Source organism: Sinohyriopsis cumingii, unplaced genomic scaffold, assembly GCF_028554795.1.
Source record: "Sinohyriopsis cumingii isolate HCF-2022 unplaced genomic scaffold, ASM2855479v2 utg002809l, whole genome shotgun sequence".
Lineage (NCBI taxonomy): Eukaryota > Metazoa > Mollusca > Bivalvia > Unionida > Unionidae > Sinohyriopsis > Sinohyriopsis cumingii.
In genome coordinates, this window is record NW_028316307.1 from 279,625 (window position 1) to 303,375 (window position 23,751).

The window sequence follows — 23,751 nt, forward strand, 5'->3', positions numbered from 1 at the left end:
GTTGAAGTCTTTTTTATAGTCTTTTCATGTTAATTGATGTGAAATTTGTTTTTCAGATTTGTTAGGCACATGAAGTTAAAGGTGTCATGCTCTAATCATTCATTATGGCCAACATTTAAAATGATGTATAGTTTGTGGTTCAAACACGAAATAAATTTATTTCAGTAATTTAGGTCACTGGCCCATGAATATAATTCAGTTTTTGATGTACAAAATTAGAATGCCACATTTTCTTTAATACAGCTGAGTTGTGATGTTTTGATATATGCTTGTGTCCAAATAGTGATACATTTTCACAGGATTTTATTTGGAGGGAGACAAAAGAGACTCAAAACAATTGATTTGTAAAAGTAGTGTGATAAAATTGACAGTGTCACTACATCACTGTTAGATATAATCCATCCCAATTTTTCAATGCTGGGCTGTTTATAATATACTGTACTGACATCTCACGCTTCTCCATGTGGGTTTTAGTTTCAGCCTGGCCAACATGGATATGTGAAAAAGCTTGCCAATAGCTTCCCACGGGTCAGTGGTTCTTCCTTCACCAAATTTGTTGGCTGCCATTTATAGCACATGTCTAGCACACATTGGTTTTGTGGGTTTAATGTATACACATGCTGAAAAATGGTGTTAAACCCACAAAACCAACCAGTTAATTGACATGTACAGATGGATGTTATTGATGAAACTAATGCATACAGTACTGTTATTTGATATATTTTGTGGTATTCACAAAAAATAATATTTTCTTTGGTACTTTAATCAGTGGATATGCCTTGATGGGTGGGGAGATTATATTAACCTGTTGAGGGTAATCTGTCACATTATTAGGTCATGAGCGAAATACAAACAGTTATCATAATTTAGCTAAATAACTGGACCCTCCAGTTGTCCTGATACTGTATTTTCAAAATTTGTTATAATTTAAATAGGACAAAAAATATGGAAGAACACCATGCAAGTTTTTTTTAAGCCAACAAAAACTGAAAGATTAACAGTTGAATATTGACTGAGGAACATTTTTTGCCTGTATTAAAACACTGGTGATCGAATGTTTGGCCAGGAAACCACTTTGATTACCCTTAATCATAAGGGCATTAACTGAAGGTGTTGTTAATAAGCATTAATAAAAACAGGTCACATGCTCAACAACTTGAGATCAAGCATTTCCCTAAACAAAAACAGTAGCTAAAGTTATTAAAGGTAATGATAAAGGAAACTCTACATTTTATCTCAAAACATTGTGCAGAATTGCTAAATGAATTACTTTGTGAACTGTAAAATCAATAGGTCTTCAATGTACATTATTGAATTTTTTATTTTTCACCACTCGGTGGCCTAAATGGTTATAGTGTCTGTCTCAGATGTGGGAGGTCATGGGTTCAAACCCTGGCTGAGTCATTCCAAAGACTAATAAAAATGGTACTAGCTGCCTTGTTTGGTACTCAGCATTAAGAGGTTAGTTTTAGGACTGGTTGGACTGGTATCAGGATAATGTGACTTGGTGGGATGTGATGCCATATGTCTGCAGCATGATGCCCCAGCGCTAGACATCTCTATAAGCTGCCACACTGCAGACATCTTAGTGATATGACTCAAATTTTTCAAGCTACATCAAATTCCCAAATCACACACAAACACACACACACACACTCACACAAACACAAAGAAAATTTTTCTGCTGGAGAGCATACAAAAGGGGACAAAATAGCCATGAACATCAAATTGGAAAATTGTTGAGTACTGTCAAATTAAACCATTAACAAATATTGCTAATAAATTGTTTTGGCTATAAATCTGTATTTATGTTCAAAGTGGTATGGCTCTGTGTAATGCATACTATTTTGTGCCTCTTCTGTCCATGCCAGTAGCTTCCTGTGGGAGTGTGGTTCTTGCCATGGATTACCAGGGTTCTTCCTCCAAGAGTTATACTGGCCTCCATGTATAACCTATAATGTGCTGAAAAATGGTGTTAAACCCAAAACAATATCGACTTGTTACCACTCTAGAACCCATATTTCTGATCCAATTTCAATCTCCAAATGAGTTTGATAATAGATGAGACCCATTTGTATTAATGAGGTGATCATACATCTGACTAGTTAACCTTGTTATCTGGAGGCCATATTTCTGATTTGTATCATTACAATCTCAGAAGACTAGGTAATGAGCAAAATACACACAGAAGGTGAGCTTCAACCTGATTGGCTGAGCTTGTTACCACTCTAGTGGCTGCATTTCTGATCTAAACTGTATCAAACTTGGAATAAGCACTTATATCATTAAGATCTTGGGCAAGTTCATTAATGAGCAAGCTCCATGCATAATATTGAGCTAATCTTGAAATTCTTGTTTATAGCAACTTCACTTCAATGATCATATAAAGATGGGGTTTTTGCTTTACGACTAATTTTGATGTCTTGTTTTTCCTAACTGAAAATGGTGCCAAATGACACTCAGTATGGTCACCATGGTGGCCATCTTGAAAATCTTGTTATTGCTACTCACCTCATGGGAAACATATTGACAAGACGATTTTACCACAATAATTATGATGTTTAGCCTGAATGAAAATGGCTCAAATATGGCTGCCACAATTCACATATTGAAAATCATGTAGCTAATTCTCCTGATTGGATGGTCCCATCAACTGAACATGGATTTTTCTCCAAAAAAAACTTCTAATGGTATCTAATCTTGCTGAATTTATATGGTGCTGATCTGAAATCTAATATGGCTGCCACAGTGGCTGATTTGAAAATCTTGTTGCTTAAGAATATTAGAAATGGTTTCACAGTGCTTAGCAGTCAAAATGATAATATGGTCTTATTTTTGATTTCTGGAAATTCTTTTCAGATAGTACAGATTTCATAAACCCTGAACATAGTAGAACAGTTTCACACGATTGGCTTCAGGGTAAATTTTCTAATATTAGAGGTATAGATAGTTTATTCCCTGGTATCTACATCATTATTAGCATGAATGTATTGGCATTTTCATGCCAGGCCTTGTGGAACATCAGTTTACTTTGTGCCAGTTGTGTTTGAGATTAGGTCAAGGTCATAGTTATGGATGGCTGTCTATCTTGGACTAACCCTGCCGAGTCCCAAGTTGTGACAAGCTAAGCTGATCAGGTACAAGTTTACGTCATAAATATGCATAGATCTTGCTCATAATCACTCATCCAACGCCTTGATAATATACAAAATCACACTAGAAATAGTGTTACATTAGAGTGTTGAAATCTGATAGAAATAGTGTTACAAGAGTGTTGACAAGCTCAGTCAGTCAGATGTGAAGCCACATCATTAATACACAGTATTTTCAACAGTATTTGATGATGATGATTATTATTATTATTATTAATTATTATCATTATTATTATTAACAGATTTAGTTTAGTGTACTACTCAACAAATTAAAAAATAAATGTGTTGTTCTCAACCTAAAATAAAAGTCAACATAAGATTAGTATATCTTGAAATCCTAGTCTGATTCATCACTGATAACTTAAAATAAATTTCACTGACATTTGTTTTGTGCACCACAACAAAGCATTCACTACTGTTACTATGTAACTGAGGACTCTGTCGTTGTTATGCCAGCATTCACTACTGTTACTGTGTAACTAAGGACTCATTATTTGTTAGGCCAGCACTCACTACTGTTACTGTGTAACTGAGGACTCATTCTTTTTTATGCTAGCATTCACTACTGTTACTGTGTAACTGAGGACTCTGTCTTTGTTATGCCATTTTGTATAATTAGGCTTAGAAATAGCTGTTCATAGTTCAAACAATATCTGGATCAACCAGTTACTCAGCTCACTGATGAAAAGACAGTGTACTAATGCAAGAGGCCTGGGATGAGTAGGAGATGAAAAGAAACACATGAATCAAAACTCACCTTCCTTTACATGTGTTTTGTTAATAATGAATGACCCCCCTACCCCCTGACCCTATTTGACAAGTGATGCAGTTTGTAAAGAATTATTTTTGAAAAATGTTGATTTGTGTTTTTAAAGTGCGTCATTTGATGTTTAGATGTGGAAAAATCTAAGGTTCTCATGGAATGGAGCCCCATGGTTAAAAAAATACATCAGAAATACTTGTACTAAAGTGAAACATGTAACTTTTCAAAACAGATTTATGTCAAAAGAAAAAACTTCCATAATAAGAGTTCTGATCTACACATACAACAATTTCAAGATATGTGAAAAAAAGAGTGGTTTTGATGGTAGTGACACAGTCCTGAATTATTTGCTAAGAAACCCCCCGAAAGTTGTTAATAATCCATCTCCTTGGACATGTACCATTGGTTATGTCTGTAAGTGCTATGTGTTACTGGTACCTTTTTCTTTTGTTAACATGTGTCCACTGTTCTATACATTGTTATCCACCTATTCATTGGGGCAAAGTGTATAATGGGATGGGTGGTGCATGGTTGGAAGGAAGGATGGATGTATGGATTGGTTGGTGGGTAGATGAATGCCATTTGTTAGAATAAAAGATAAACAGTATGAAAATATGAAAATATTCGTTACCAAACCTCCAGTGATCTTGGAGAAAACATTTCAAATTTATGAACAAGAAATAAATATATTGATGATGTTTCTCATTAGCCTTCTTTGCTCATTGAGTTGAAGAAATAAAAAAGAATCAAGTGAGTCAGATATTGAGATAAAATTTGATTTAGGTCTGTGTAGTACTTAAAAAGTTGTTGAGGGCAGTGAAGTATTTAAAAAGTTGTTGAAGGCAGTGAAGTATTTAAAAAGGTTTTGGGGGCAGTGACGTATTTAAAAAGTTGAAGGCAGTTCAGTACTTAAAAAGTTGTTGAGGGCAGTGAAGTACTTAAAAAATGTAATGAGGCAGTGAAGTACACAAAATGTTATTGAGGGCCGTATAGTACTTAAGTTATTAAGGAAGTGAAGTACTGTAGTATCATTTATTTTCATTGGGCTAAATTTTCACGGTTTTGTAATAAAGAAATCATTTTCACGAGTACTTAAATTTGTGGTTTTGCCTGTTAAAGTTTGCATATTAGTAGGTATTTAATTTCATGGTTTAACCTCTGCAAATACCCAAAACAAAGAATACAAAAGAATAAAACTATGCCGACGCAAATGGCGGTCACTTTTATTGTTTAAACATAACTACCACCTGTATGAGCATAAATCAGAGACCTGGCAAGTTCAATACTTACATCGTGTTTTCAACCAAATGAATGACATCAGTCAAAGCTGACGCAGCCAATGACACTAAAACAATACTTCCATCTATATGAGCAAAAATAAAATACCTGTCAAGATTAATCACTTTCATCATGCTTTTGTTCGAGTGCTCAATATGAAAGAAAGCCGACGCAGCCAACAACACTAGGCCAATTGGTTATTAAAGTATATATGAATGATCTGTTACTTAAACCACTGTCCATCAAGTTGCACCATCAGTATTTTCTGATGATCATGGCGTTAACACAGTGTCTTAAGAGTGTTAAAATTCAACTTAGACCCCCCCCCTTGCTGAATGGATAATTGCAGCTCATGCGATAATGGGTGAAATATCGGACCTAATTATCAGTGTTTTTGAAAAAGCTGGACTTGTTTAATTCAACAGTTTTGGGATTATTTACCTGAGAAGCATTTGCGAGTACCACGAGACTTGATTGACACATTGATACAGTGGATTTGTCCAAAAATCTGTGAAATGTGAGCTTTAATACTCTACTGTAATTAGTGTATATACAAAGTGTTTCATTAATAATAGTGTTTCAAGAAATATTTATAGTATTTTACAGGATTGTTGTTCTTTCAGATTAAAAATGCATGGATAAAATTACATGTGCTTTCAAAAGGATTTAAATGTTTCAACAAGAGTTGTACTCGAATGAAGGATTGATTTGAATAAGAATTGAATTTCATTTTCATATACTGTTATTTTATATTATTCTTTCTTTCATTTTCAGTATTACTATTGTTTGAATACCTCATGCTTTTTCTCTATTTTCTCTCTATCCTTACTTACCTTCCATATTGATTCAACAGTGGGTGTAAAATTCCAGTTATCGGATACCATTTTGAACGTGTGCATTGAAACAATATAAAACGATTTATTATTCTTGTTTCAAAGGTTAAAATAAAAAATAAAACAACATATGTAAAATCTAATATTTAATTACCAGATTACAGTATTGGCCTTGATTATCTGTGTTAATCTCTAAGAATGAAGCACTGTAAGAAAACGGGGGGGGGGGTGCATCATCCTATGTGGCTCATTTTTCGATGGGGATTTAAATTCGTGGTTTGTGGCAACAACGAAAACCACGAAAATTGGTCCCCCATGAAAATTGATGATACCACAGTATTTAAAAAGTTATTGAGGGTGGTGAAGTATTTAAAAAGTTTTAGAGGGCAGTTATGTATTTAAAAAGTTATTGAGGGCAGTGAAGTATTTAAAAAGTTATTGAGGGCATTGAAGTATGTAAATTCCTGTGTATTAATGATGTGGCTTCACAACTGACTGACTGTGCTGTTGAAACTACTGATTACTTGTCAACAGAAACGGGGGTATATCTTGCAAACTCCAACTCAGTTGTTATGCTTCACATAACTGAATACAGATACACACAGAATGAACATTTGTTGGCTGCAGGTTACTAGGCATCAGAAGTAAAGCACAGACACCTTCTTTAAGTAATATTTTTACTCCTAGAATAAAGGTCATTCCAACTTAGTTTTGATGTTATAAAAAAGCTTTCAAATGCACTCAAGTTTGGTTGCAGTGATTGAAAAAGTATTGGAATTTGAGCACAGACACCAGTGTAGCATCAAGTCCAACCCGGTCACATTATCCTGACACCAGGCTGACTAGTCCTAACACTAACTGCTAGCACAGTTGTTATAAGTCCTTGGTATGACTTGACTGGAGTTCAGATCTGTGACTGTCCACACAATCTAACAACTTAACACAGGTTGTGGTTCATGGCTTCTATAATACACATAAACTTACAACCTACTTGTAGATTGCTTGGCAATTGCTTGTGGCTCCTGAAAGTTAGACACTAATAAACACAAAGAGAATGCATGTAAAAAAAAATTTATTTCTTTTTTTTAAAAAATCATTCAGGCTGGTATGAGGTTTATTGGTTAATAAAACTTAATATATACTCAGCGTACATCAATCAATTTTGACGATTCTTCAAATTCAGCATATCTGCTTGCGATTTACCACATGGTATAATATACAAACTGACCATTTATATTTTACCTACATAGATGTCTCACTAACATCACAACAGTTTATGCCTGCCAATTTTTTTATATATAGAGTAAGTATATCATCTCCTTATCTCTATGACTTTTAAGGATTTTCATCTACAATTGGAAGTGAAATTTATAGTGGGCAATTTCACATGCCATGGCTAAATGCATTATTAGCTGCAAGTCAAAATTAACTGCTGCTTTGAAAATTCCTACAAGCCAATAGAATAAATTGCATCATAATTTAATGTAAAAATATAAGCACTCATAAGATACATTCAACAAATAATTAATATAAAATAATTAATATAAAATCAGAGAGTCATCTCTTGGACAATGTGTGTAAGTAACACATGAAATAACGAGTCACTCAAAGGGACTGACACTCTACTGGAATTCAAGATAAGACCATTTCTTCTTTTTAACAGCTGAAACCTCCTCTGATATTCTTCAGTGATAACAGGATTTTCAAATTAGTTGCTGTGCACCTGGCATCATTTTCATCTTGGGCCAGCTAGGTATCATAAAAAGTCTATTGATGAAAACTCCATGTTGGCATTTATAGCCACCATAGTGACCATATTAAGGTTTGACCATTTTCATCAAGGACATGCTTGACACCACAAGAACTCTTTGATGAAAACACTATGTCAAGATGACTTTGCAATTATGAGTAGTGAAAACAAAATTTTCAAGATGGTCTTGTATTGCAGGTCAGATCAGCACAATTTTAATGTAGAATCAAAAATCACTCTGAGAAGTGTTTATATTTGAAAACCCATGACCATATTAGCATTCATTTACTGAGGATATATTTTCAAGATGGCCACTGTGGTAGATATATTAAACATGAAATTGGCACCAATTTTATTTAGGACTAATGAGTCATGATATGACATCTTCTGGTAAAAGCACCATGTCAATATGACTTTTCATTATGAAGGAGTAGTGATTACAAGGTTTTCAAGATGGCTCCTGCGACATATACATTGGACCATGCACATTTTCATTTAAGACCAAGTTAATACCATATAATGTCTTTTGGTCATTTCCTTATGACTTTTGGTGAAATCCTCATTTCCATATGACTTTTGGTGAAATCCTCATTTCCATATGACTCTCCATTCAAGAGACTAGTAATAACAGATTTTCAAGCTGTCAATGTCAGATCAGCACCATTTTCATTTATGACCAATTTGACATCAAAAGTCTGGTTTTTAAAAAAACATGCTGATACGATCATCCATTTAGGAGGAGTAACAATATGATTTTCAAAAGTGCTACCACAGTGGCCTTATTGGACTTGAGCATAGCTGCCAACCCTCCAGGCTCGCAGTTAGTGAAAATAGGGATAAAAATTAGTGAATTTTGACATGAATTCATGAAGCGATCTTCGAGTCCAGGAATATTTGTTGGAACAAATGTTTAGTATGGTCTCCAGCTGGTAAAGGTAGATTGTGTTCAACAAGAAAACTCACAAACAATGCTTCAGCATTGGTAGCTTGCAGGTCTTCAGTCAAGAGCTGAAATCTGCTGCGAGTTCTTAATTTTCCCAACCTATATGTGCTTTTTACTACCAATGTGCTTCCTCACATCGTCTCTTCCACCATGCCCAATGCTAAAATTTGTGGCATAATGCGTGCAAAAAGAATGATGTATATAGGTGTTTGATGGCAGAATGCATGGACAATGTTTGGTATATTCCAAACTAAACTTCACTTTTTGTGCAATACATTTCTTTTTCCTTCTTGGTGAAGACATTTTCAAGATGAGGTGCCGAATGGTAATTCAAATCAGTGTTTGCGGCGCATGCGCAGAACATGTGCAGAACAAAACTCCGGTTAGACCCCAGTTTCTCTCAAAAACATTTGTAAAACTACTCTTTTACATATAGATTAATATACTCTAAAATGCCTGCTACCGGGCCAACTGTACCAATCAGCTATAGTTCCACTAATATCGCAACTAGCAGTACCAGACCGTTTCAGCAACTGCTGATATCACAAATAGCGCTTAACAGGAAATGGTTATTTTATTAAAGATTTAAAATAATTGAGAATTGGGGAATTCATGATTTTTTTGGCATGCAGCGTGAATCCGTGAATTGCTGCAAAAGTTGTGAAATTCACACCAAAATCGTGAGGGTTGGCAGCTATGCTTAAGATTGACAACATTTTCATTTAGGACCAACTAGACATCGTAAGAATCTTTTAGTGAAAACCCTGTGTTAAAATTACCATCCATATAGGAATAGTAGTGATAAAATGATTTTCAAGATGGCAACACTGGATATCAGATGGGCATGATTTTTATTTTGGACCAAGTAAACATACTATATCTTTCTATGAAAACTATGTGTTGATATGATGATCTCTGAACATCCAGTCAGGAAGCATTGCAATAATAACACTTTAAAGATGGCTGATGTGGTGGCCATATTGGATGTCAGATTGGTACCATGTACACTTAGGACAAACACGACATCATAAAAAGTCTTTCAGTGAAACCCCATGTTGATAAGACCATCCATTTAGGAGAAGTGCTAACAAGATTTTCAATGATAGCTGCCATACTGACCATAGTGAATATCAGATTGTTACTATTTACATTGAGGACCAACCAGACGTCATAAGAAGTCTTTCAGAGAAAACTCCATGTTGAAATGACCATCCATTTAGAAGAAGAGGTAACAAGATTTTCAAGATGGCCATTTTGTTCACCATATTAAATGTCTGAGTAACTCCATTGTCTGACCAGCTTGACCACAAGATGAATGTGTATGTCAAGTTACACCACAATTCAGTTTAGGAGGAATAGCAATAACAATCATTTGCTAATGAATGTACCAATGACAGAAAACAGACAAAACACCATCCCATGATCTGTGACAAAAAGAGTGAAATGACTGACAGACATTATTTATAGAGTCAGTTGTAGATGCTTTCTTAAATCATCTGATGCTATTGGATAATAATGTACGAAGTTTTCTGAATGTGTCATCTGTCGCTGGCACTCTAACAATGTCCCCCTTGTTGTTGCTTGGATATGCACATTTCTCAAGTATGTCTATTAACTCAAGTTTGAAATCATGTGGGGGTGAATGCAGAAGTCCTGCATAGAATTGTGGCAGTATCCCATAGAAAACATCCTGACATACACTCTGAAATTACAAAAAAAAAGAATAACAATAAAACAAAACTTATAAACATTAGTCCCTCTAAAGGTTTAGTGTTCTACTCAGAAATCCATGACCATTTCTTCTTTTTAACTGTTGACTGTTAAAACAATCTCTGATGTTCTTGAGTGATACCAAGATTTTCAAGATGGCTGCTATGATCAGCATCATTTTGTTTAGGACCAACTAAACCTAAACATGATATGAAGTCTTTATTCAAGCTATCAATAAACAAAAGCAATAAATATGACTCAGATATTCACTGATCTAATCACAGATGGGTGAATTCTATTCAATAAACATGTACATTATGAACAAAAGAAAGGACCATAACTCTATTCTTCTTCTTCTTCTTATCATTATTAATATTACTGTAATTTTATATATATATATATATATATATATATATATATATATATATATATATATATATATATATGTACACTGTATTGATGCCAAAGGGGAAATGTAACCTTTAAACAAATGCTTTTATAAAAACTACAGTGGTTATTGACACACTATGTTCAAGATTTAAGGTTTTGCTATTTTTGTTCTTTGGGTATACAATAGCTTTACAAGATGATAGTAGAGATGATGATAGTTAACTGTAGTAATAGTAAGGACTAGTTCATCACTGTCATCATCCTCATCATCATTATTCTAAAGTGGAACACATACATTACCTGGAGATTGTTATTGGCTCTCCTCTGCAAGCACTTTCCTGTTGTGGTGTCACAGAGACCTCGACAGTCAAAAAAGTCACACTCTGCATGGTTTTTACATTGGCCATTTGAGATGTCTTTCTCAAATTTGTCCCTAAAGAAGACAGTGTCTGCATCAAGTAAAACAACTCTACCATTTTCACCAATACCAAAATTATCTCCCTTTACATCACATATCTCAAGTGGCTGATGAAGCCCTGTATTAAAAGTTTCTACAAGATTCAAGATACTAATAGCAATGTTTGCCCTTTGATTCCATGATGATCCTGGCCGATGTAAAAAAGATGTTTCTAGTTCACTACCCGATGGTGTATATTCCGTAATGTAGATAGGTCCACAAGTTCCATATATTTTTGGAACAAATGTATATGCCTGATGAAGCTTCATAAATGCATATTCATCTTGCTTAAACAGGGACCAGATACTCTGCACAGCAACCCATGATGCATCTGGATATGGAAGACCTGATATTTTAATATAGTCTTCAATTCTACCAAACCATATTTCTGACAAAACATCCTCAATGAAACTTATATCAATTCCAAAGTCTGATAGAACTGAATCTCTCAATATCTTATTGGAAAGATTTAAAAATGTTTGAGAGGATAAGATGTCATTTGGCTTAGGTATATCCAATTTCTCCCTGTTCAGCAAGTCTGATTTTGTCTTTAACACGGCTTTAACTGATGCAGGAGGTTCACATACATCACACTCTACAAACAGAACCTTTTTTCCATGTTTATAATTTGTACAGGAGCCAAAACGAATTAGATTATCTTCACAAATAGCTTGGCACAAGTTCCCCACTACTTCTCTTTTGCGATACAGGTTGCACTGAAAAACAGATATGTCCATTGTGAGTGAAAGAGATACTAAGGTCCAAGTTCAATTAAGATGTAAAAAAAATCATCTCAAGAAGATGAATATTAGAATTGTATTTTTCACTTTTTACTCAAAATACAAAACTCTGATGTTATGCAGACAACAGTCTCTTTCAAATGCCTTTACTTATAGAATATTCTTCAGGATTGTTTTAAATTGATTCAATACAAAATTTAATTGCATTCACACATAAAAGCGATTGCAAAATTATGTACATATGTTTATGTACACATTTTACCAAAACATTTTGGTACAGTAACTGTGTTACACCTGACTTGAAAGACTACTGTTTTGGGAGACCACTTGTCATTAAAACCAGATCACTAATGCACAAATCAGTTTTGTCAAATAATGCTATGAGTTCTTTTGAGAAAACACTTTTTTCAACGTATAATTATTTTGGGTTCAAAGAACGGCTGGTCTCTGAAGACAGGTTTAACTGTATTAAATCTTGTTCATTATTATAAGTACTACATGTTTTCATTTATGTTCTACATGTCAACGTCCTGCATGTCAACTCTTTTCATTTATGTTCTACATGTGAATGTCCCACATATCAACTGTTTTCATTTATGTTCTACATGTCAATGTCCCACATATCAACTGTTTTCATCTATGTTCTACATGTGAATGTCCTGCACATCAACTTTTTTCATTTATATCATTTAATACTGTTTAGACCAGAGCTATTAGTGATGGGTGCATCATAAAAGATTGTTCAGTACAGTTTGATCCAAACAGGCTTAAATAGAGGAACTTGAGCTGGGAAACCAAAAACAGGAGATGGGCATTCAGAGGCATAACTCCTCTATAACTGATCAAGGATTTTGTTGTTGTATGGTTTAACGCCATTTTTCAGCACACGGTAGGCTATGCATGGCAGCCAGTATTAATGGTGGAGGAAGAACCCGGGAAGAACCACCAACCCACGAGAAGCACTACTGGCATACTTTCTCACATACCCACATTGACCGAATCCTAGACTCGAACCCATGCAGACAGAGGTGAGATGGCAGTGATCCATAACAGAGAGCACTTTAGACCACTTGGCCACTCGGGGCCCCTAACTGATGAAGGACTCATGAATACAAGAAACCACCAATGTAAAGACAAGATGCTAATCAACATGAGCCATAACTCTGCTCAAACTGGAGCACACATGCTCAAACTGGAGCACACAAGACAAAACCCATAAGGTCTGCAAAACAATAACAATATTCACATTGAATCATGTCAGAATATGTTGAATGGTTCTCAAGTTATCCTGATTACAAGCAGCATCTCATATAAAGACAGGAAGTTATTGTCAATTACCGTAATTCTATCCACAATCATGTAAATCAAACAAAACTCATTAAAGGTACATATAAGTTTAAAAGACAATGATTATTCTAAACAGCATCAGAATATTTTTAATGGTTCTTGAGCTACGTCAGCTACAAGAAACATCCAAAGTGAAGATATTAGCTAATTGTCGAGGACTATAACTCTATCCAAAATAGAGCTGATGAGACAAAACTAATCAAAGGCATATCTGGGTCTGTTAAAAAAGTTCATACCAAATCGCATCAGAATATGTTCAATGGTTCTTGTGCTTTGCTAGTTATGAGTAAATAACATCCCATGTGAAGATATTAAAGTCACATGTAGATGTTAAAGGTCATAACTCAATAAAAAATGGAGGTGACAAAAACCAAACCTATAAAATGGCACATCTCTTAGGCACATCTCTCTTAGGTCTATAAGCTGATGTTCATACCAGATTATATCAAAATAATTTTAATGGTTCTTGAGCTTTCCTAGTTAAAAGCAACATCCATATAAAGATGGAGCCCTGGATGACTGAATGGTCTAAGTCACTTTCCTTTCAATTGAGTATGTAAGAAAGCTTGCTTTTATTTGGGTCATTGGTTCTTCTCAGGGGTTTCCCCCATGTTCTTTACTGACCTGGTGACATACATAGATTATTAATATGTGGTGACAAATGGTGTTAAACCACACAAAACCATTACAAAACCCATATAAAGAAATGAAGTTAATTGTTAAAGGCTTCATGACTATCTAAAATGGAATTGACGAGACAAAATCCATAAAAGGTACATCTCGATCTGCATACATTAAATTGCAATGAAATATGTAGAATGGTTACAAAGCTATGCTTGTTACAAGGATCTGCTGTCACAGTAGTAGAAATTTAAAATAAATGGAAAAGGGCAACAACTCCATCAAAACTGCACTCATAAAAATGTGTGTGTGTGTGTGTGTGTGTGTGTGATTTGGGTCTTTAACGTAGCTTTAGCAATTTTTCAGTCATATTGCTGCGATATCTGCAGTGTAACAGTTTATAGTGATGTCTAGTACTGGGGCATCATGCTGCAGACATTTAGCATGATGTCCCATCCTGTCACATTATCCTGACACCAGGCCGACCAGTCTTAACACTAACCTCTTAATGCTGAGCGCTTAGTGAGGCTGCTGTTAGTACCATTTTTATAAGTATTTGATATGACTCAGCCAGGGATCTAATCCACAACCTCCTGCATCCGAGGCAGACACTCTTACCATGAGGCAGGCGATCTAACCACTAGGCCACTGGAGCGATCTCTCATAAAGATAAAACCTTAAAATAGCACACCTATCTCTTCCCAAACGACATCCAGTTATATGTAAGGGTTGAAGAGCTTTGGTGTTACAAGAAGCATAAAGAGATGGACAGACAGAAAAAGTGACTGCTAAAGAGCTGCATCTCTATGTGTAGCTCTAATTATTGACTGAATATAAAATGCAGAAAAATAAGATGGACAGCAAAAACAATGATGAACTTCTTAGATACTCATAAATTATCAATAATTTGTAATGACTTTAAACACACAGTAGCAAGTAAATTAATAAAGATACTCTTCGTAAGTAAACAGATACAACATCCATGACTGTCCACGCATCCAATGAAGATCATATAATTTGGTATTAAACAGCATCTTACCAGATCTTCTAGCAATTTCTTAGAACTCTCAACACTGCACATGCTATGGTGGATAAAATAGTACATATTGGCTGCCATAATCACAAAAAGAAGCAGTAGAAATATTTTCCAGATACGATGCCGTCGTATCCATCTTATGATCACCATTCTTGGGATGCAACTTTTGACTTTGAATGCCTGTCACTTTATGACTGACTGAAACATAAGAAGTTATGTATGAAATTATTCAGTATAAAATACAGAACATTGATATTAAGTTAAATATTGTCAAGGATATTAAAGAACCATAAATTGTTTTGTACAAGTTGTATCTGATACTGAATGCACACATAATGACTGCAACAATAACACTATGCACACAGTGACTGCAACAATAACACTATGCACACAGTGACTGCAACAATAACACTATGCACACAGTGACTGCAACAATAACTATGCACACAGTGACTGCAACAATAACAGTATCCACACATAATGAATGCAACAATAACACTATCCACCCATAGTGACTGCGACAATAACATTATGCACACATAGTGAATGCGACAATAACACTATAACAAACATATTGACTGTGACAATAACACCATGCACACATAGTGACTGCAACAATAACTATGCACACATAGTGACTGCAAAAATAACACTATCCACACATAATGAATGCAAAAATAACACAATGTACACATAGTGACTGCAACAATAACATTATGCACACATAGTGAATGCAACAATAACTCATTGTACACATAAGCTAAAGCATTTCAAATACTTGAGTACCTCCAAGTTCAATCACTGTTTAAATAAATGAAATGTTGGTCAATTAAGTCACCATATAAATATATTTTCAAACCATTGTATCACAAAAGATAACCAACTGAAGGATTATTTTCAATTCTACCAAAGCTTTTATCACAATTTGATATTTTAAGACAACTTTGAACTCTCACACCTAGCAAATTTGACCAATCAAAGACCCTGTATAAATGCATTAGGCCCAGCTAGCAAGGTCCACATTATCATTAGGGTATAGTAATGAAGGCATTCATTCCAGTCATAACAGTAGTTTTGTCCTGTGTTAATTTCCTTTTTGAGTGAGTAAACTAATGATTATTTATGATATTGTAATACCTAACTCAACAAACCAAAATACTTGGCACTATTAAGAACTACATTACTTTTCCAATAGTACTACTAATAACGATAATGTAAACACATGAAACCAAGTCAGAAAAACACGAGGCAGTTCACTATGTTGTAATACCTTAATGGTATTGTGAATGGAGTTTTGCATGCACAAACATTGTCCAATTAATGTGTGACAATTATTTGATGTTAAACATTGAGATTTGAGATGATGTTTGACCTACAAGACTTTGGTATATTTGACCATGTCATTTTTATCTGTCACTGAAAACATCTACCATGTGTGAATTACTTCTTCCATTCCTGAACATGTGCCACCCACCCACCATTGTTTAGACTGCCATCTACATCTCTTATACATGTGTACTCTGTGTTTTATACTAAATGTGAGTATAAAACCTTGCTCTGGTAATATCACGCTGTTGTCACGAGTATTAATGAATTCATCAAGGAATTCATCTAAAGACATCAACAATTCTACAAGCCCTGGGACATCAACATTACGTGGAAAGAAGTTCGCATGTTATCAGTTATTATGCCATATTCATTTTCATGACGGTCCATGCATGTGTCGTACTGGAATTTCAATGAATAGTTTAGGAAATGAATCATCTTACCTTCCATTATTTTGGAATATCAAGGCATTAATTTTTATATTAGTCCATAAATTAGTGACTTCAAACATCCGGTGGAGTTTTGTTACCAAAACAGCGGAGAGGCAGGATAGTGATGAAATCAATGTGCCCAGCCAAAGAATCACATTTCTCTTGTCAGACTTTTGTTGAACAACAAGTTAGAACTGTGTTGTGTTATAAGGAATTTTTAACGTAGCTTTAAAAAAAATTCAGTAAATTAGAACTAATGTTACTGTTCATTATTGTAAGTTCTTGGTTATGTAGAACTTGTTATTTTACCTTAATGTGCAAAATAGTATGCATTTGATAGGGACTATTTCTAATTGTATTATGACTCAATGCATCATTAGTATGTTGTACTCTTGCTCAATTCGCATTGAAATTCACTTGTATGTTTTGTTCAGTTCTACTTGATCATACATATGAATATATAAATAAGATTAAAAGTAAAAATGCACCCCACGGACATTGAGAGGACAACTTAATTTTGTCTACATTTTGTGTTCAGAGGGATTTTTACATGCTGTTTAAAAAGTTGACTTGGTTACCACCATGGCTAACCCTGAGAAAGACAAACATTGATTGGCTAACTAAGGTCATGTGATGTGAATAGGAGTCTATAAGTATGAGTGCAGACAGTGCACTGACAGATAGGTGTCAGAGCGGCAAAGTATGAAGATCTAAGTAGAAAAGAACTTTGGCCATGTATTCTAAAACCATCAATTATATATTTTACATAACCAATACTAACTTTGGCACTTTAAAATCCCAAAACTGAAGCAAATTGTTATGAGAAATTTTAAATAGATTTATTACATGATTGGTATTGAATTTAAATGCTTTATAATTATTATATAATTCTTTATAAAGCCGCTGCTATCTCCCACTACACTGCTCAAGTACACTAGTACTTAAAAAAAAAAATCATTGAGATCATGCTATGTCAGAATGTGTTACAGTCAATCTAATAAATTTAGCTGTTAATATACACATGAATTTAAATAATATAATTAATTTCACCATAATATGGTGTATTATAATGTTGTCTTTTGGCATTTAGACAAACAATTCTGGTCTGTATTATCAGAAGTTGATATTGTTGCGACAAACACTGTTGATGTAGAGTCACTATGCAATACTGAAAGGCACATTCTATCTTACTTTTAATATTTATATAAAGCATTCTTGAACCCTGGTCTTTTCGATACAGAACACACGAGGTGAAACAATATACAGTAAATTTATCATATTTTTATTAGTTTTATATGGGTATTAAGAAGGAATGACTGATAATACTAAAAGATATCAAGTTTGGTGGATTAATATTTACAGAACTACATGCAGTGAAAAAAACAGGACAAGAAAGTAAAATCTACATAAATGAATAACTCAGTTAATTATGACTTCTATTCATAGGACTGTGTTGATAATGAAGAAGACCATATGGCAGCCTCAATTACATCCCATCGGGATATTTGCCACATGCAGATATACATAAACTGTAATGCTTAATGAACCTTGTTTACTATTTATGCAACACCACAATTACAATGCAATCTCTGAATTCTCTGTGCTATCTATGGCACGTAAATGAAATATCAAACTGCTGACTTCAGCTCTTATGATAAATATTTCTACAAATCAGATGGTTCATGCAGATTCCATTTCCACTTACTGGGTTCTTTACATTATATTCTGCAATACCACACCCACCCACCAATGAAGCCTGCTGGTATCACTAATAGCTCTAGAACCTGATCATCCATCCGATAATGGAATTTTCCACCTGGTCCTGGCCACCTTCAGTCTTTTAACATCATAAATCCAGTTTTTACTGTTACTGTTGTCCTGTAAACAAAACAAAACAGGACTTTAATCTCACAGGCCTTTACTCAACTCGGACAATACTCAGTTCTAATGGATGCAATTATGGAAGATGATGATGACAATGATGATAATTTGGTCAATGTTTCTACCACTTTTTTCATGACATGGTTGGCATCAAAAAAAAGAAAGAAAAAAAGGTGGAGAACAACTTGCTGGTCTATAGTATTTGTATACACACCCATATGTTTTTACCCACTAAAGTACTGATTTTAAAAAAAAAGAAGCATGAACAAGGATACAATAAATGTTTTTACACTCATCAATTTACTATTCTATATAATTTTCACAAGTGGGGTCCCTAAATATTGTCATCTTCTGCATGTTTCAAACCAAACTGAAGTTTCTTTACTAAAATACCAGCACATATTAATTATATCCATTAAGCTCTAAATAATTTCTTAAATTTATGTAACTTAGGGAGTTAGATCCCATACAACACATATGTAAGAGTCATACATTTTTTTATTCTATTTAATTCTTTTAAGAAAGATTAAAACTAAACACTGCTGATATTGGATGCACACAACAATTCTTCCTGAAAATGGAATGTTCTATAAACCAAAAAAGGAGAATGTTGTTGTTGTTTTGCTCTTAATGCCAATTTTCAGCACATGATAGGCTATACATGACCTTCAGTATATCTAGTAGAGGTAGAACCTTAAAAAAACCCAGAAAGAACCAACAACCCACTGACAACCTTTCTCACATACTCGATACTCACACAGTGGTGAAATATCAATGGTCTGTAAAGGAGAGCACATTAGATCACTGGGCCAACCAAGGCCCTGAAAAAAGACAATAAGCAGTCTGTCTCTTATTTACAATGACAGCATCCATTTGGTTTGAAACCTGAACAAGATGACAATGTTTGGGGCAATCTGGTGACAAACAGGTTATAAACTGCAAGGTGATGAATGAAACAACTCAGTTTGGTACATTTTTTTTAATATCCTTATGCTTTTTGTTCTTTAAAATTGGTGGAGGGGGACGTACAAGGAGTCAGATCATATGATTCCATGTTTGTCAAGAAGCAAGAGATTAAAACTGTGGTAGCAAAAAAGAAATATGAAGGATGTTGATGCTGTTTTCTGGTGGCTTTCACAATTGACAGGTGCTGACGTGTACTTTCATGCTCATGTTATCGTGCCCATTCTCACCACAATCCTTTAGTTCTACAGCGTAAGACATATCGCGTATTTTGATTTGGTGCCCTCTCTTATTGCCTATATAACGGTCATGTAGCGTGTCTGCAAGATGACCGACAGGAGAATGAGGTAACATATTCATGAATATCTCACACACTTGGCAGCCCATTTTGACACTATTCCAAAAACTTAAATCCAATTGATTATACTTTCTTTGTTGTATTTATCTTGATGTAATCAAAATCTGACATGGCAAATTGGTAAAGTTTCATTCAGCTGGTTGGAATGCAATGCAAGCTGGGAATACCAAAATCAGATTAGGTTGAAAATTGTTTCTTTAATGAATAAAAATTATACCAATATTGAAGAAAGTGTTTAAATAGCTTTGTTTTGTTCAAGATATTTATAATTCTTTCAACCAATTTTGGCATTCCTGGCTTCCACTGCATTCCAACCAACTTAAATAAAGGTAAAAAAAAAAACTTAAAAACATATCCATTTGATTGTGTGAGAATTTGAATGTATTAGAAAAAATATATCACAGTAAAGGCTGTCTGAGATATTCTTCAAAAATTGGCATGCTTGTTATGATGTTAGTTAACATCAGCGACCTAAAAAAAAAAAAATAAGACTACGCCCCTTGCAAGACCTGAAATTTATATAGCATCTGTTTATTGTTTCCCACAATCATCTGATTTAAAATATGAATTAAATGTATGTTAAGATATAGCAAAGTACACCAAAAATACATATACAATATCTTGAAGGTCGGTTATCTTTATTTATTCGCCGATCGCTAGCTTTCAAGACTGCGATACTACAGAACTTCATTACTAAAAACAATGTGCTCTATGGCGTTTTAATTATAATTGCTGTCAACGATTTCACTACTATCCCAAAAATATAATTAGTTTGTGAAATTTTTTATGACCAGAAAGCTGTAGCCTGCAGACTATAGTCTATGTTACTTAGTGAATACATTTCATTACCGTAACAAGTAAAACAGTGCATGCGTCATTTGGAGTTATTGACCCTGCAAATTTTCAGGGAAGATATAATGCTTAAGTAAAACAACAATCCCGAGAAGAAATGTTGGTCTTCAATGAAACCCGCAACAGCTATTGACTAGCGGATGTTGTTGTTGTTGTCGTTGGTGGTGGTGGTGGTAGTAGTAGTGTTGATGGTGATGATGGTGCATTTTACTTTTACTTTTATTGGACGTTTCAAATTTATGTGAATTAATTGGTAAAAATCGGTTGTTATTATTTTATTATTATTATTATTATTATTATTATATATTATTACGACAAAAGATTATATAATGTATGTTTAAAAAAACAAAAAACATTTATACGATTTGGGGCTTTTTGCTTTTCTTGAAAATAATAATAAACTGAATTTTTGTATGAAATGATAAAAGGAAGTTTTTACTCTTTCTTTAGGCAGTCTGGAATGGTCATTTTATTTGTTTGTAGAACTATCTCTTGTGCAGTGGACAAAAAGATAAAAGACAATAAATTGTGTGTTGCTTAGGTTGGAATATAATTATATGGTGGAAAATCAATTTATAAAAAATAAAAAATTCGAATCTGAAACGTTGTTTTGCTCAAAATTAGATGCCAATTATACTTTCCTTAAATATACATCATCATGAATAATTATTTCACAAGAACCATATACATGTCATAACACGTAAGATATTTCGCGCAGGTTTTATGCAGTTATATCAGTTTCTGTTTTGCTGTGTGTCTTAATTAGTATTAATGATATATAAGTTTTAATTAATTTCAATTAGTACAAACCTAGTCAAGCCTTCGTGTTTTAATCTATTCAGGCAAATCCATGTATGAACTTCCTTTAAGTGTTTATACTTACCTTTGGTCAATACTAAATATTTAAGCCTATCAAACATTCACACTGTACAGTCACGTATTTCCTGTCCATATTTGGTATGTACAATAACAAACATACCTTCAATTATGGTATCCATGTCAGCTCAATATAAAATATTTATAGGTTTTGTTCTGAGGTACAATTTGTACATTCAACATTTGTTCTTTTTTTGTCCGCCGTATCATAAGTCTGATTCTTAAATTTACTCGAGCATCACAGAACAATACTGTCGTTTCTGTCTAATGGTGATCTTTAAATAGTCCAATATCATTTTGAAGAATTCTTCTACTTAAAATTGCATGTTACCAGAGATCGTATGACTAGTTTAGCTGAACTGGAATAAGGATTGTCTCTGGTTCGGTCAATGCTGAATGAAGACCTGGTGTAGGCAATAGTGTCGTCTATTAGAGAAACCTTGCATAAGTATACTATATAGGGGGCGTTCCATGGTGGTCCTACGTAGATTGGTGCTTTCTGTGGCCATCCCAGCACGGTTCTGATCGACGATTTATATATGTCGATAGCGTAATTAGTGTTTGCTCGTGTACCTTATAGCGATCTTCGATTCTTTAACTGTTATAGATTTAATTCTAAGTTGAAGTTCATCACTGATTTGCTAGATTTGATATGATCCTGTTGGGACGGTAGCGACTTCACAGACGTGGGATGTTCTAGCGCTGTGGTTTCGTAAGAATATCAGCGAATTATGAGCGTCTAATCCACCACATGATTTTTCTCTGATGCTTGGCCAGCTATGATAAAGTCGTAATTGTGCTTGTGCGATTTCAAGTGATCGACCATTAGGAGCTTTTATTGGAGTTGAAAAATCAGTATCAAATTCCGGCTGTGCTGATGTTGCTGATATTATTGTGGTCGTTAGCGGCATTGTGTTAGTGATGATCTGTTGCAGTCGCGTCGTTATTTCTGCGATCATTATTATCTATACGACGGATTCTAAACGTGGCGTTGGCAACGTTTCAATGGTGTGATGGTGTTGTGATATCGATCATAAACATCCCTAATTTTTACTGGTACATGTAGATAATTTTTCGCGATAATATTGAGTATACTAGCAACTTCAACAACAACAGAGACACAAAATCCAACCACGGACGGTATCATGTGTGACGCTGATAATTTCCCGATTAACGTCGTTGTTTCAGAGACCAGAGAGGAAACCGAGTATAAAACATTGTCATTGACAATGGTTCGTCTGCGATATCTTTTTCTTTGTTTTATAATATGCACGTCTATGAATTCTTCCAGTGATGAATTATACGCAAATGCTTGATTATACGGAAAGGATTGTGTGGGATTCATTATGGCATATACTAAGTTACCAAATGAGATGTTTTTGCGACGAATTACAGACACAGGCAACACGTCGCTGCAGTTCAATTTTTGTCTTCCTGATCCACTATGAATGCTTCCTCGACACCTTTAACACTACTGAGACGATCCCGGAAAGTTCATTGGAGGAATGATGCAAGATATGTGTCCCAATTATATTAAATTTATAGCCGCTGAACATGGAGAACCCGTACACCCCGGTGACATCAGCGGTAAATCTGATAATGCTATTTATCGGTGGCCATATTGCTGATCCAATCGCTACTGTGTATACCCTGTTGATGAGCGGCGTTGTGTAAATTAACCATTGGCAATCTTTTTGATTTTATCGTGTTCAGTGTTTATCGAGTTGATTCTTGAGTTGATATTGGTGAACTCATTGTTAATAATTTTGATTGTTGTTTTCAGAGAGCTTGGTGTTGATGACTGTTGGATTTCAAAAGAAATTATCTATGGTTCTATTTGTTTCCACGAAAATTTGCAAACGCGGTTACATCAATGATGTATTCAGATCTGAACGTAGTAATTCTATCGTTGATTGTCATTGTCGTTAAGTCAGGTTCTCTCAGATAAGTAACGCTATTTCCGCTCATGTTGAGATCGCTAGTCATTGTATTACCGATTTTAGCAACGCATTTACTGATCTCAGTTCTGATCGTGGTGGAGTTG

General features: G+C 34.5%; 1 protein-coding gene across 5 annotated transcripts; it reads right to left on the reverse strand.

Moving 5' to 3' along the window:
- Positions 1 to 7,083: 7,083 nt before the first annotated feature.
- On the reverse strand, positions 7,084 to 20,921 carry LOC149770051 (divergent protein kinase domain 1C-like). Of its 5 annotated transcripts, none has more exons than XM_089949474.1 (5): positions 20,829 to 20,921; positions 18,562 to 18,655; positions 15,024 to 15,218; positions 11,120 to 11,992; positions 7,084 to 10,421 (listed from the first exon to the last, which is right to left on the reverse strand). In XM_089949474.1, exons 3-5 carry the CDS (start codon positions 15,168 to 15,170, stop codon positions 10,212 to 10,214), a joined length of 1,230 nt encoding a protein of 409 aa, XP_089805600.1. In that variant the 5' UTR covers positions 15,171 to 15,218; positions 18,562 to 18,655; positions 20,829 to 20,921; the 3' UTR covers positions 7,084 to 10,211. The 5 variants fall into 5 exon arrangements, with proteins under 5 accessions (XP_089805600.1, XP_089805601.1, XP_089805598.1 ...); XM_089949475.1 differs by having other exon boundaries at positions 18,525 to 18,655; XM_089949472.1 differs by having other exon boundaries at positions 18,483 to 18,655.
- Positions 20,922 to 23,751: the final 2,830 nt, after the last annotated feature.